Source organism: Meles meles, chromosome 3 (genome assembly GCF_922984935.1).
Source record: "Meles meles chromosome 3, mMelMel3.1 paternal haplotype, whole genome shotgun sequence".
In the NCBI taxonomy this organism is placed as follows: Eukaryota; Metazoa; Chordata; class Mammalia; order Carnivora; family Mustelidae; genus Meles; species Meles meles.
Window position 1 is genome coordinate 88,837,732 of NC_060068.1, and position 15,984 is coordinate 88,853,715.

General features: G+C 33.7%; 1 protein-coding gene across 4 annotated transcripts in view; it reads right to left on the reverse strand.

Moving 5' to 3' along the window:
* Window positions 1–15,984, reverse strand: part of TRAPPC13 (trafficking protein particle complex subunit 13) — a 40,252-nt gene that overhangs the window by 10,873 nt on the left and 13,395 nt on the right. For all 4 annotated transcript variants that reach the window (XM_045998871.1, XM_045998870.1, XM_045998869.1 and 1 more), the window contains exons 4-7: window positions 15,244–15,328; window positions 6,536–6,663; window positions 3,630–3,702; window positions 2,280–2,324 (exon numbers count right to left, since the gene is read on the reverse strand). In XM_045998871.1, the coding sequence (XP_045854827.1) occupies window positions 2,280–2,324; window positions 3,630–3,702; window positions 6,536–6,663; window positions 15,244–15,328 (331 nt within the window). The remainder of the gene's footprint in view (window positions 1–2,279; window positions 2,325–3,629; window positions 3,703–6,535; window positions 6,664–15,243; window positions 15,329–15,984) is intronic.

A 15,984-nucleotide genomic window follows, 5' to 3' on the forward strand; every position in this document is an offset into this window, starting at 1 on the left:
GACTCAATGTTAGAACCTAGTTGCTAATGTCACCAATCTTCTTTCTTATTTTAGAAGACGGCAACAAAATTTCTCATAACAAACTTGTTTTCCTTTCAGTGATTCACATATTGCTAGAATTATTAGAAACAGTGTAAAAAAACATGTTTGAGACAAATGTGGGGCTAATAAAAGTCAATGTGTAAGAACTATGGCACAAAGTAATAAACATCACCTACCGATATGTGTGTGGTTTATGAACTCCTCTAATTTACCTCAATTTTCTAGTTGGTGTCAATAGAATCTGCTTGGTCCTATAGGCTGAATAGTATTTGTTTTCCTAATAGGTAATACTGAATATCTTAGAGACCCTAAAAATATTATCTGTTCACTGCCGGTTTTTAAAGAAATCTCTATTTTCAATTTTCTTAGCTGACATTTGTTGGCAAAGATTACAAATTTTATATATAATGTTAACTGAAGAAAGCAACATTCTGTTACTATAATTATAAAAACAGTACTAAACATAAGTTAGTAAAATCTGAAAGAGAACATGGATTAATGAAAAGCCCATTATTTTTTGGTGTGGTGGAATTTTGGGATTTTTTTTTTCACCCTTCCTTTTTGGGGATCTATCACGTTTATAATATTATTCAAGGAATAACAAGTAATTTTAAAAACTGCAAATATCACTCTAAATATTCCTGTTATACAACTATTTGACAAGTATCTTAATCTACCACTACATTTGCAGCAAAGAAAACCTAAAATAGTTTAATATGTGCCTTCCTAGGAGCCAATTATAAGAAAAAAGACCACCTACAGCACTGTTTGTTCCTAATTTGCAAACATGTATACTCTTGCAAAACAGTTACCTATCTTCCCTCATACTATGGATGAACTCTTTCCTAGCTAAACGATAAATTAAGACCACTTAAAATTCAATAAGCAGAATAGCTATACTATAATTAATCAAAAGTATTCCTGTAAAACAAAAAAGGCAGCATACACATGTAGTATGGCAACTCCCCTAAGCTCTGAAAAGAAATGTTAACTCTAAACTAGTAGGGGGATCTAGTAATCCCCTTGATGAGACTGTATCTTCCCATGAAATATGCATATTCTTTACTTATGTACTCCATATTCCATGTGCATTTGTAATTCCGCTTGGAATGCCTTCACTGCTTTGACACTTTTATGTTTCCAACATCTGTTATTTCCAGACTCCACTCCAGTTACCCTTTTCATCTTCTCTGAAATCTCAGCCCTAGACTTCCTATAGTACTTCAGATTCACGACATATACTACAGTAGGTAGTTTTATTACTTTATGCACTTTTTTCTTTTGTCCTAATAGGACTCTACTGCAGGTCAGATTCCACTTTTGGTATGCCCAGCTGTAGTACAAACTATACTGAATAAAAACTCAGATGCTGATGGTAAAAATACATACAAATTTGACATGGGACTACAAATTTCTGATCATTTAGTTTAGAGTAATAAAGACATAATTTTCATTTCAAAAACTATATTTTAATACTTTTGAATTTATCACTGTGGTAGGAAAGACATGACTTTTGCAGGAGTAAGGGGCCCATTAGGAAATCATTTTTTTCTGGAACTCTAGAAGCCAAGATAAAGTAGAATTTTTACTTTAATTTTTTTTTTAAAGTAGAATTTTAAGAAAGAAATCCAAACAATAAACCTTCTTCTTATGGCAAAGTCTATTTTATCTCTTTCGTTCAAATAGAAGATAGGTTATCTTCTATTCTAAAAGTTACCATATTTTTATTTTTGCCAATCCTGTTTATTCCAAAAAGTACTTCTAACCGTTCACTAAACTTAATAAACAAACTGCAGCTGACACACTGATTTCCCAGGACAAAGAATTTAATTTACTGAGTTCTATTTGTCAATATTTTTCAAGAATATTAAATCGTTTTTGCAGGGTGAGATTGACTACTTCAGAATCACACTGTAAATATTTAACAAATTGCTACGGTTTTTAGATAGTAACAATAATCATTAAATGGAAATTTAGGGCAATGATTTAATGAAAGGGAGTGAAAGCCTCATGAAATTAACAAAAATAAAATTCAAGATATACTGATTAAAACAGCAGATTAAAAGATCTGCAATGAAATTATTTTCTTTTGATTAAACTTGAGGCTCATTTTTCACAAGTAATTCACACTTCTCAGAAATTTACTTCAACATGAAATGAAATGTAATACATCAGAATTTTAGTCAAGTAAGATCTTACTGTTTAATCTGAATTCCTATTAAGTGCTAAACACTTACCTCTGCATTGTAAAATTTAGTTTTCACATCCAATGGTTTGAGAACCTAGTCGAATAAAGCATATCAATCAGAGGAGACTATCATTTATTTTTGTTTATTTTAAATCATAGGGCTTATTATTTGTCAAAGGCATTTTCTAATTTTAATTGTAAAAAGCTTTTTTAATAGGTATGCAATATTTTTGCACAAACAACAACAAAAAACAAAAAACAACCCCAAATGTATTTTTAAAAGACAACCATCATTTCTTAATTGGGTAATAGTCACATGAGTTACATGTGTGTTTACTCATAGTATTTTTGTTAAACTGAATATATGTATTTTATGTATTTTTCTCTATATATTTCACAAAAACGTTTATTAAAATATGTGCATAAATCTTTTATTTTCTTTTAAAAGTCATGCAAAATCTTAAATGAGTGATACAGCAAAAATTTTTCCTTTTTTTTAGAAAGTTTTTTTTTTGTTTTTTGTTTTTTTGAAAGTTTTGTTTTTTTCAAGTGATCTCTATACCCACCATGGGGCTTGAACTCAAGACCCCAAGATCAAGAGTCACATGCTCCACACAATGAGGCAGGCAGGTGCCCCAAAATAAATCTGGGTACATTTAATAATTTAATTAATTAATTCCTACTGTTAGTACTTTTTCTTCCACTTAAAAACAGATAGGTATGAAACGTATATATTGCATAATATCTAGATCTAATTTAAAGGGTTATATGTGGTCATCTCATCCCTAAAACCACTAAAACCAGTGGTTTTAACTATTTTTAATCACAGAGTGAAAACTGTGTATAAATACAAAACTCTACATATAAGTTTGGTGACTCATGGAATCCTGGAAGGAAGCTTGGTCCACTCAGCCCAAGTCAATTATCTCTCATTTAAATATTTCTTTAGAAATCTGACATGATTTATACTTAATTTATCTGGACTTTGTACTCCTTTTATCCCTCTATATTCTTGTGAGTTTTGTCAAGGCATAAAAACAGGACAATCTTTTTTGGGTAAAAATCTGTAAATGAGGGGTGCCTGGCTGGCTCAGTCAGAAGAGTGTGCAACTCTTGATCGCGGGGTCGTGAGTTTGAGCCCCTCGTTGGATACAGAGGTTACTAAAACAAATTAAAAAAATAAACTTAAAAAAATCTTCAGGTGAAATATTACACTGACAATGATAATTTCTCTGCTTTTACTTAATTTAGTCTGACTTTAGATTTCTAGTACTATGACAAATGCAGACACATGAAACTATTTGCTTTATTTGGAGGCTGTTTTCCCTGCAGATAGATAGGAATAACTTCACAGGGGAAAAAAAATCTGTAAACTATTTACACAGTCACATTTAAATACCTGAAATTTGAAGAATTTTCTAAAATACATTTTTTCTCCACCCTGAGTTGTATAGCTCACTGCACACACCAAGCTGAAATGGAAAGATATCTCTGAATTATCTTCAATTTTGTTTAATAATAAATCTAATACACCTCAATTTTACTCAAAAATTTGGAAAATATGAATACCAACGGTGTAAAAGCATAGCCAAATGAGCCTAGAGTAGGGAAAAAAGAGTTTTAGCAGATAAAAATATGTACCCCTGGGGATAAAAATACATTATATGTTTATTAAAAAAAAATAAATAAAAATATAATTCAATGAACAAGAAAGCTCTGATTAGCAAAATTAAATATACAATAGTGAAATACATTCAAAACACATCCGAATAATCAAATAGTTGAATGTACAAATTAAGTTTATATACTTTAGAAGAAAAAATATAAATTCAAAAAAATTCTAGGATGGGGAAAGACTTTTTAATAGAAATGGGCAATAGAAAGGAAAAGAGACATAAATGTATAAACTGAACAAATCAAAGTCATGCTAAAACAAAAAGCAGACAAAATGGGATAAAATACTTCTAATGAAATGAAAAGAAATCTCGTAAGCAAAACATTAGTATCTTGCTCAAAATAGGAGGAAAGGATACACAGATAGACGACAGTACCATAAATGGTTAAAAAAAGGTGAAAACATCCAGCCTCACAAGAAGTCAAAGTAATAAAATAATGAGACATATTTTTTCCACTTCTTAAGATTTAAAAAAAATTCTTTTACACGTGTTACCAGGATTGGTGAAGGGTTAGAGAAAGTGACTCTCTCTACACTGCTAGTGGTTTTAAGAGATTTAGAAAACAAGCCTTAAGTAAGAGTCTTAAAAATGCTTATATGCTCCTATGGTAAGCCCACTATAAGCAGTCTACCACAGGAAATACTAAGATGCTTAGCACTGTATTATTTACAATAGCAGAAGACTAGAAACAATCTAATGTCCAACATTACTGTAAACAAATTAAAGTATATGGTCCAAGCATGTAAGATAAAACTATCTCAAAAATAATGTTTTCACAGAATATTGACTCAAGTGGGAAAATGTTCACAGTGCACTGAAAAAGATAAAACCATGGGTAATATGATCAAAATTTTGAAAAGTATGACTTATTTATACAAATATGTTATATAAACACACATAAAAAACTAGAAAATCATATACTAATATTTTAATAGCAGTTACACTCAGTGGTGACAATACAGGAAATTACACTCAGTGGTGACAATACAGGAAATTTAATTTCTCCTTTTAAGTGTACATAAGCCAGGTACTAGAAATGTAGTATTGTTCAAAACACAGTAACTGTTCTCAAGTGCTCACAGTAAAAAGAAGTATAGCAGGGTATGGGTTTTTTGAAGCCAGATTTAGATTTGGGTTCCACTTCTTATTTACTATTTAATTCTACAAGAGACTTATCTTCTCTAAAAGGAGGTTTTTACACATTTAATCAACTTCAATAAGCTTAAATTCTTAATAAAATTTAATCATTGTAATAAATATAAAATTTAAATAAAAATAAAATAACTATTTAATAAATTTCAATAAACTCTATTTCAACAAGTACTGACCACTATTCTCTGCTAGATCATGAGGACATAGCTGACTTCATGGAACTCGTACTCTAACGGAAATGACAGGCCTAAGTAATTAATTTTAAGTAGAAGACCAAAAAAATGACAAGTTACGGATGCTGTAGAATATATTAAAAGGGGTATTTAATTTAGTCTTGGAGGTCAGGAAAGCCTCTTTGAGAAGTCACGGTGAATCTGATATATGAAGAAGTAGAAGTAAGCTAAACAAACGAAGTCATTTCTTAGGAAGGGAAAAATTTATCTCAAGTCTTGGAGGAGTGCAAAAGAAAGAGACTTCCAATATCACTTAGTATAAAGCAGGGAAGAATGAGAAAAGGTAAAAACTAAAGCAGCTCATACGGATTAGGTTCTAGAGAACTTTGTAAACCCAATACAAAGAATTTGTGTGTGGTAGGTCCAGTGGTAGGTCACTGAAGAGTCAAGTGACTTATCCAAGAACATGTAATTAATAAATGATGAAGCTGAAATTTGAACTCTTTAAATTTTGACTGCAAAGCTCATACCAATCACAGAATATATACTAAGAAGTGCCTGCAAAAGAGATGTCACCACAATGAACTGATTAACAGCGAATATTATATATTTCTTTAAGCCAAGGAAGAGAGGCAAAAATTGTGACATAAGTGGAGATGAAGAAGGTGGGATAATGACATACAGTTAGTAAGAATTAACAGGACTTTGTAAATTTATTGCATGTGTAAACGGTAAGACAGATGGAAGTTTAAAATTATTTACATGGCTGAAATTTTCATATCTGCCTCTCAAAGAAAAATAGAGGATTCACATTCATAGGCCAAGAATACAGAATTTGAGATTTTTTTTCTCATAGCTTATCTTACTTTGGTTCTATATTTCTGAATTCTCAGGGTAGAATATATATACATAGTTAAATACAGAACTGAAAAGTTGTATAGAACTGAGAAGTTGTAATTTAAAAATAAACACTATTAATATCAGTTTCTAGCATTTCAAAAAATAATTAACATAATTTTGGTCAGAGTGGTTACATGGGTTTTAAAAATCTGCATGGCTTTTTATTTTTTGGATAAGATTGTCTGTAGATGCAAACATGAAAACAGAAATACAGGAAAATAAAGATATTTTTCCCTAAAAAACAAACATTTTGTTTAAAGTCTGTGATAAGCATGTAATCCTGCAACATTAAATTCTTTCTTAAGTAGGTTCGTAGGCTTGATACTAAATGGACATAAAATGAAAATTTCAAATAAAGGCATACATAAGGAAAAGCCTTTAGAACTAGTAAAATTAATCCTTACATGTGTGTTCCAATTTCCTTCACTTCATGGTGTATGACATCATCAATACAACAATCAGGTTTAAGTTCAGCCACTGCAGCATTGGAAGCTGAAAGATTTAAACGCTGAGAACTTGTCTGAAGATCGGCCTTGAAAAAAAGATAAAAAAAAAATTCAAATGAGACTGGTTACCTACAGGGTGTGGCTGGGTATAAGTGAAAAGAATAGGAGATCAGGAACAAGGAAGAAGGGTTGATGCGGAGCAACTCTTCTTAGTGTCAGTCTTTCTACCACAGCTCTGCAGCTTAAAACCACATTAATGGTTCATACGAGCACATCAAAATTAAATAAATAAAACCAGGAAGTAGGGGGAATAGGTAATGGAATATGAACAGTACCAAGTGAACACAACCACAATGGGAGGGAGGGATGGGAAAAAAAACTAACCTAAGGCAGCCTGGCTAACAAAAGCTACAGACAAAAAGAATGGCACAGGGATACTGCACGGGGATACTAGTATGTTTGCTTGGATTAGCAATTCTGCAGCTGTTATGTGCCTACCAAAACCAAACAAAAAAATACTATGGATAATAAGAGAAGTTTCTCCCTTCTGGAGAAAAAAAAGGTGTAAATAAGGAAAGGGAGAAGGCTGCAATGAAACTTCTGGTGTTGAGCTGGAATGAGAGGCATCAATATGAATATATGGTTTTAAAACATACGTACAGATGGATATTCCAGGAACAAATATAGATAGATGTGCACACATGTGCTACTATTTAACACTAAAAGATAAATTACTATTCAAAACAATATTAGATGGGGCGCCTGGGTGGCTCAGTGGGTTAAGCCGCTGCCTTTGGCTCAGTTCCATGATCCCGGGGTCCCTAGGATCGAGTCCCGCATCAGATCTCTGCTTCGGCGGGGAGCCTGCTTCCCCCTCTCTCTCCCTGCCTGCCTTCTCTGCCTACTGGTGCTCTCTGTCTGTCAAATAAATAAAAAATAATAAATAAAAAATCTTTAAAAAGCAAACAAACAAACGATATTAGGTGTTATTTGCAGAAGTAGAGATCAGCACTAAAGTCAACAACAAAGGATATTTTCTCTAAAATAACACCCAGTTGTTTCTATTATATTTGCCCTTAATTTCTTTTCGAACATTTCTCACTCTAATTGTCATAAATGGCATCTTCTCTTAATCTCACTTTCTGTCACATTCAAATGTAGCTTCCCTCATAATACTTACCACAATCTATAGTTACTTATTTATATGATTTTGTATACCTGTTTCTGCCCACCCTATTGGAAACGTAAGGTCTATGGAGGAACAAATCTCTTCTGTCTTCTCTTGCTCATTATTACAACCTGAGGCCTGACTCCACAGTAGGCAATTAACAAATACGTGTTGAATACTGATTGAATGAATGAAGTTATGATGAAATTTTGAGGCAAATGTCAAGAAATATTCAGAAACAGTAAAGACCATGTTAGGTAATGGTGATTACCATTTTTTTTGCATAAAAGCTTGGATTCTATAAAGTCTGTTTCTTTTTAAAAACTAACAGGTTTTCTGCAGTTAATTCTAATCTAACATTCTTTTTTTTAAAAATATTTTATTTATTTAACAGAGAGAAATCACAACTAGGCAGAGAGGCAGGCAGAGAGAGAGGAGGAAGCAGGCTCCCCGCGGAGCAGAGAGCCTGATGCAGGGCTCGATCCCAGGACCCTGGGATCATGACCTGAGCCGAAAGCAGAGGCTTTAACCCACTGAGCCACCCAGGCGCCCCCCTAATCTAACATTCTTAATGCTAGGCAGTGTGAAGCAGGATATTTATTGGTGCTATCTCTTTGGTCATTATATTCAGTTATAAAATAGTAGAAACTCAAATTTATTGGGCACCATCTATGTGCAAGGCCTTGTTCTAAGTTCATTATTCATTTAATATCCACAATCCTGAAGTAGGCAGTCATACTATTCCCATTTTACAGACAATAAAACCAAGGCAGAGAGAAATAATAACTTCCCCAAGGTTAAACAACTAGTAAGTAATGGAACTGAGATTAAAAATTCCTTAAACATTTTAGAAATCAGAGAAGAAGGGATAAAAAAAAGAAACACTCAAACTATAATTGTGCCTGAAACACGTTAGAAATAGAAATTCTTGGGCACCATTTTAGACTCATCAAATCAGAAACCCTGGGGATGGGCTTCGGCGTCAGCTTTTTAACAAGCTCTCCAGATAATTTTAATACTTCCTAAAGTTTGAGAACAACTAGTATAGACAAAAAGAGTTATGTTTTATTTCTAGTACAATAATTATATTGTTTTGTTTATATAACACTATTTTTTAATGTAGCAAGTTAATATTTTCAGATACAATGCTGGATTTTTTTTCAATTAAAAAGAAAAAACCAATGGTTTTCAGTAGAACATGGTAGACTATACAAGCATTTTTATTCTCAAAAACAATACTAAGCTGACAAAAGGATAAAAAAAAGTACAGATTCACAATCCCTCTTCCTTGAATTCAAAATTCCCAGAGTTATAAAAAATTAAAGTTTTGAGGGCAGAAGTCTGGGTATCTGAAGTAATAGCAGCAGTGTAACCATGAATCTCCCAAGTCATCTATAAAACAAAAACAAAAGCAACTAAAATAAAGTTTGTGTTAATATAATTAGAAAGCATCATATATCCAAACTTCATATTACCGTAAGTAGACATATATCAAATTTTTGCAAGCTATTTCTCATGCTCTTGCCATGAACCTTTGCAAAGAATAAGGGAAGTTCAGGGGAAGTTGAGCTAAAGAAAAGAGAAGAGATAGGTCTAATACTGATCTAAACCACTTCCAGAAAGACAAAGTCTATTCTAAGCATGAAAATACCAAGAAGGCGCATTACTGGAAGATGAGAGCATGGTCTACAGGGAAGGGACTTAACAGTTGTTTGACAGGAAAGAAAACACTTCAGGGTTTTGAAAAGAGTTAAAAGGAGAGACACCTTTTAGAAACTGTGGAGTGAAGAGGAAAAATTTAGGATACTACAATTCACATGAAAAGGGAAAATTTGGGGTGCTTGAATGGCTCAGTAGGTTAAGCATCTGCCTTCAGCTCAGGTCATGATCCCAGGGTCCTGGTATCACCCGTCAGGCTTCTTGCTCAGTGGGGAGTCTACTTCTCCCTCTACCTCTGCCCACTGCTCCCTCTGCTTATGCTGTCTCTCTCTGCCAAATAAATAAATAAAATCTTAAAAAAAGAATAAAAAAAGAAAACTTGAGGAACACACAACCCTGTTCTCCTCTATCAGCCTCCCCAAAAGACACAGTAAAGGAACCACACTTTGTGCACAATGCTTTAAGAGGGTGTTTTTGAATTAGGAATATCAAAGCACCCAAACTACATTTCACAGAATGCAAAGCCTCCAACAGTTTTCATCTATACAAAAATAATGTAAAAAGAAAATAGGTGAGAACTGAGACAATTCACTGATAAAAACTGCCACCCAAAACCAATAGTGAACTATTGTATCTAAGAGAAAACTGTAAAATACTCAAACTGAATTAAATACACTCAAGAGAACATTTGAAATATAAAAAAACACCTAGAATGAGAAATTTTAAAACTAAGGCTAAATTTGTTGTTTTAGCATGGGGCTAAAATTTTTTAAGAGAAGAATGTAAGTAGTTGATTGAATTTGGGAAAGAAGAAAAGGACACAAATCATATTAGAAACGTGAAATGACAAACAAAGTAATGGAATACACTATTAAAATACAATCCATGAAAACTTTCTAGAAATAACAGATCTAAATCTACATATTCAAAGGGCGCACTTGTTATCAGAGAAATGACATCAAATGACCAATTCTAAAACATACAGAAAAAAAAATCCCAGAGTCTCCAGGAGAAATTATCAAATTTCTTACAAGGCAAGAGAGTAAGACTGGCATCAGTCCTCTCAAAAACAGCATATATAGCTAAGTAACAAAGGAATAGCATTTTCAGAAGACATAAAGAAGGAAAATGTAAACAGGGACGCCTGGGTGGCTCAGTTGGTTAAGCGGCTGCCTTCGGCTCAGGTCATGATCCCAGTGTCCTGAGATCGAGTCCTACATCGGGCTCCGTGCTCAGCGCGGAGCCTGCTTCTCTCTCTGTCTCTGCCTGCCATTCCGTCTGCCTGTGCTTGCTTTCACTCTCTCTCTGACAAATAAATAAATAAAATTAAAAAAAAAAAAGCAACAATTCAAAAGGAAGAATGACTAAGCATAAATATCTATGAACCAAACAGCAAAGCTTTTATAAAGCCCAAAGTGTAAGATACAAATAGTAGCACAGTAATAATATGAGATTAGCATGTCACTTTCAGTACAAGACAGATCAAGTTGACAAAAAAAAAAAAAAAAAAAAGGAAGTAAAGATACAGGACACCTAACACCACCATCAGTAAGATAAATCTTATGGATCTACATATCTAGCTCTACAGTGGATAAAAGAAAACAGTCCTTCTTCTCAAAAACACATGGAATATTTATTAAAAATTAAATTAGGTCACAAACACTAGCAAGTTCTTTAAGTAGGACTAAAATAAGAACAAAATTTTCACAATGCAATTAAACAAACTATAGATCATTAACCAGAAAAAAACAAAAAACAAAAAATCCTTTCCATCTCAAAAACCTATTAAAAAACTCGGGTAGAAAGGTAAACACAAATAAAATTATAGAATTCTTTAAAAAGTAATCATAATGAAAAATAATGAAAATGCTACATATTAAAATCTGTAGAATATATCTAAAGCATCAATCAGAAGACAATTCACTTTTATCAACAGAAATAACAAAACAAAAAGTTAAAAATTAAATCCTCAACTGAAAAAGCTAAAAGAAAACAAAGTAAAAAATTAGAAGCATAAGAAAGGAACTTGTAAAAAGCAAAAATCAATGAGGTAGAGAATAAAAAAACATTAAATACAAGTAATGAAAATAGCTTTTTTGAAAAAAATTTAAAATATACAAATCAAAAGCTAGTTTAATGAAGAGATTAAAAAAAGGAAGCAGAATTATGCAAAGTAAGAAATGACTAGGGAAAAATAACACCAAATGAGAATAATTTTTTTAAAGGATTTTATTTATTTATTTGAGAGAAAGAGAAAGTGAGAGAGATCACAGAGGGAGAGTGTAAAAGGCTGACTCCTGGCTAAGCAGAGAGCCCAAGGCAGGGTTTGATACCAGGATCCTGGGATCATGACCTGAGCCAAAAGAAGATGCTTAACTGACTGAGCCACCCAGGTACCCCTGTGAAGAAATTTTTAAGAGATTATTTTGCAGACCTGTATGCAAATACTACCTAAATTGGATTATTTCCTAGAATAAAATAGTTTAACAAACTGCTACATGCCTTTAGATATAAAAAGTTTAAATGGATCTCCACAGGAAAAAACGCAATGTTAGTAAGAAACTTCCCCCATTAGACACACAAGCTCACATGATTTCACAGAATTCTGTAAACCATACAAAAACCAGACAGTCTAAATGCTCTAAATACACTGTTTTGAGGCATTGGAAATGAAGGAAAATTATCTAAATCTTTAATTTATTTGAGAGTGAGAGATCACTGAGGAAAAGGGAGAGGCAGAAGCAGACTTGCCACTGAGTGGAAAGCCCAATGAGGGGCTCGTTTCCAGGACCCTGAGATCATGACCTGAGCCAAAGGCAGATGCTTAACCAACTGAACCACCTAGGCATTCCCTCCCCCCCCCTTTTTTTTAAGATTTTATTTATTTATTTGACAGACAGAGATCACAAGTAGGCAGAGAGGCAGGCAGAGAGAAGGAGGCAGCAGCCTCCCTGCTAAGCAGAGAGCCTGATGCGGGGCTTGATCCCAGGATCCTGGGATCATGACCTGAGACAAAGGCAGAGGCTTTAACCCACTGAGCCACCCAGGCGCCCCTCCTCCTTTTTAAAAAAAATATTTTTATTAACATATGATGTATTATTTGCCCCAGGGGTACATGTCTGCGAATCATTGGGCTTACATATTTCATAGCACTCACCATAGTACATACCCTCCCCAATGTCCATAACTCAACCATGCTCTCCCTACCCCTCACCCCCCCCCCAGCAACCCTCAGTTTGTTTTGTGAGATTAAGAGTCTTTTATGGTTTGTCTCCCTCCCCATCCCATCTTGTTTCATTTTTTCCTTCCCTATGCCTTAAACCCCCTGCCTTGCCTCTCAAATTCCTCATATCAGGGAGATCATATGATAATTGTCTTTCTCTGATTGACTTATTTCGTTCAGCATAATACCCTCTTGTTCCACCTACGTCGTTGCAAATGGCAAGATTTCCTTTCTTTTGATGGCTGCATAGTATTCCATTGTGTGTGTGTGCGTGTGTGTGTGTGTGTGTGTGTCTCTCTCTCTCTCTCTCTCTCATATCTTCTTTATCCATTCATCTGTTGAGGGACATCTAGATTCTTTCCATAGTTTGGCTATTGTGGACATTGGTGCTATAAACATTTTTTTTTTTTAAAGAAACCATAATACTGACATCTAAAACTGAATACACAACATAAAAAAGAAAAATATAGACCAGTATCATGCTGATTCCTCACCTACATCCTCTTAAGTTATTCTGATGTCAAAAATGGCTTATGTGTGTATCATGAATCTGAATGTTTTACCTGAGACACTAAGATAATTCTTGGTGGGCATTGTGCAATAAACATTAGTTGCTATTATTATTAATATCACTGCCTTTATACAAATTAAAACTGAATAAAGCCAACATAAACATAAATACATATTTAATAGTAAGTATGGTATTATATTATTTACTCTTTTAAATACTGACTTAAATCCTATGCACTTACTGATTTATTCACTTTTATGAAAATAAATTAATCAGTTACTCAATGTCAACTGTATGCCAAGAAAAAAAGTATATATTCTCAAAGCTCTCAAAGTCAGATCTTTTCATAATCAATGCAGAGGTTGGCAAACTTTTTTTAAAAGGTCAGATAGTTGGGACAGTGGCTCAGTTGCTTAAGTGTCTGCCTTTGGCTCAAGTCATGATCCCAGGGTCCTGGGATCAAGTCCCACATCAGGCTTCCTGTTTAATGGGGAGTCTGCTTCCCCCTCTGCCCCTCCCTCTGCTTGTTCTCTCTTTCTTTCAAATAAATAAATAAAAGCTTAAAAAAAAAACAAAAAAATTAAAGGTCAGATAGCAAATACTTTAAACTTTACAGCTCATCCAATGTCTCTGCAACTCCCCAGTTGTAGTCCCAGTAGTAGCCTGGTATCTGCCCCAGATAATACCTAAATGAATGACTGTGGCTCCTGCCAATAAAACTTTATTTATGGACACTGACATTGGAATTTCATATAATTTTCACATCCAAAGTAAGACTGTTTCTTGGAATCATCTGAAAATGTTGAAACCATCCTTAGCTCCAAGGCCTTACAAAAAGAGGCAAAGAGACCAAATTTGGCCTGCAGGCTATAGTATGACAACCCATCGTTTAATAAAAGGCAGAAACTCCATCCATAGTATGACAAGCATACGAACATGTATGAAAAACTTTGCATCCAGTTTCTGGTAGTTGGGTCCTATATGAAATTTGGAATACTGGCTCTATGAGGTCCTTTTCAATTCTAACACTTGCTGATCATTTAAAAACTCATTTTAATTGGACTTTCCTTCTGGCAATGCTGCAGTAACATAAAGTTACCATGTGAAGGTAGCCTTGATGACTTCTGCCTGACCTACAGTAAATTTTTACTTTCTTTATATTTAGTTTCAAATTGTTTGAGTTACCATATTCTGTATCTTGGTTTCTAAATGCCGGCAAGAATATTCTAACTGGTGTATTTCCTACACGCTATCCCATACCATGCTTTCATATCAGTCTTCCAACACATTGTCAATACCTTTGCTCGAAAGTCCCTCTGACTGCCCACTGCCTTAAAAGAAAAAAAAAAAGGCTAAAACCTTTAGCTGTCACCTGGCTTTCGAGATGCTCCACTCAATGGCTACTGCACATCTCTGTACCTTATCTACTTCTAACAAGTGAATTCTGTTCACGGCTACAATACATTATAGATGCCTGTCTCTGGCGATTATCATGTTTCGCTTTTCCTCTAAGTCCTACCATTCTTTGAAGATCCTGTTGCATACCTTCTTCTCCAATACGTTCTCGAGACTGATGCAATCATCTGTGATCTTTCCTCCTCTTCCAAATTCTATTATGTTTATCACAAATTAATAAAAACTTAAACATTTAACTGGTATACTGTCTCACCCAAGTGATCACAACCTTTGAGGATAAGGAAAAATGATTCTGTGCTTGTTACCATATTATCTTACACAATTAGGTTCAATTAATGCCTGTTGTTAATGACAATTAAAAAGTCCAGTATCAAAGTGCATCTTTTTTTTTTTATTTATTTTTAAGATTTTATTTATTTATTAGTCAGAGAGAGAGAGAGTGAGCACAGGCAGACAGAGTGGCAGGCAGAATCAGAGGGCAAAGCAGGCTCCCCGCCGAGCAAGGAGCCCCATGTGGGACTAGATCCCAGGACGCTGGGATCATGACCTGAGCCGAAGGCAGCCGCCTAACCAACTGAGCCACCCAGGCGTCCCTCAAAGTGCATCTTAATGAGGTTTCAAAAATGTAAGAATACAAATTAAAAAGTTAAAAAATATATATATATACACCAAGCAAGAATGCCACTTACTTTTACTAATATATCTTTTACAACTTGATTGCTATCATTATGAACGCTGATGTAACTGGAAAAGGTCTCTCCCAAAAATATATTCCTGTGAAATAAAATAAACTTTCAGGCAGAAATCTACTCATATTTTAACACACATAATCTATATAAGCACCACTGAGAACTTAAAATGGAGAAGAATTATTAAAGGATAATGATTAAGTGAAATACTGCTTCAGCATTCCTTTGTGTACCCTATGCTGCTCATTCATTACCTAGTACAGTTAAAAATACTGACGTAGTCTATAAAATATGACATAATCTTGGTCCTCAACTACTGTACAAATAGCCTGTTTCCCTAGACATAAGCCACTGAAATTAGATCCATATTAAAAGTCTTAATGATTATTTACTGACGAGGCTAGAAAAGGCAATTTTTGAAATAACTTATGCCCTGATCTAGTAGACACCCCCAATTGATCTGAGTATTTTTTTTACCAATTTGTCTTATTTTTTCTAAGTTACCCTAACACAAATAATGACTACTTTATATTTTTTGTAAGGTAAGTTTTATAAAATTTTTATAAAGTTTTATAAAATTTATATTTTTATAAGGTAAGTTTTATAAAAATACTTGTTTATAAATATATATTACACAAAAACCTATAAATATATTTCACATAAATTTTAAAATATGAACATATTTCCAAGCTTTCAAGACATCAGTCAGTAACTACATTCTGTAAACCTTTTTTAAACCTA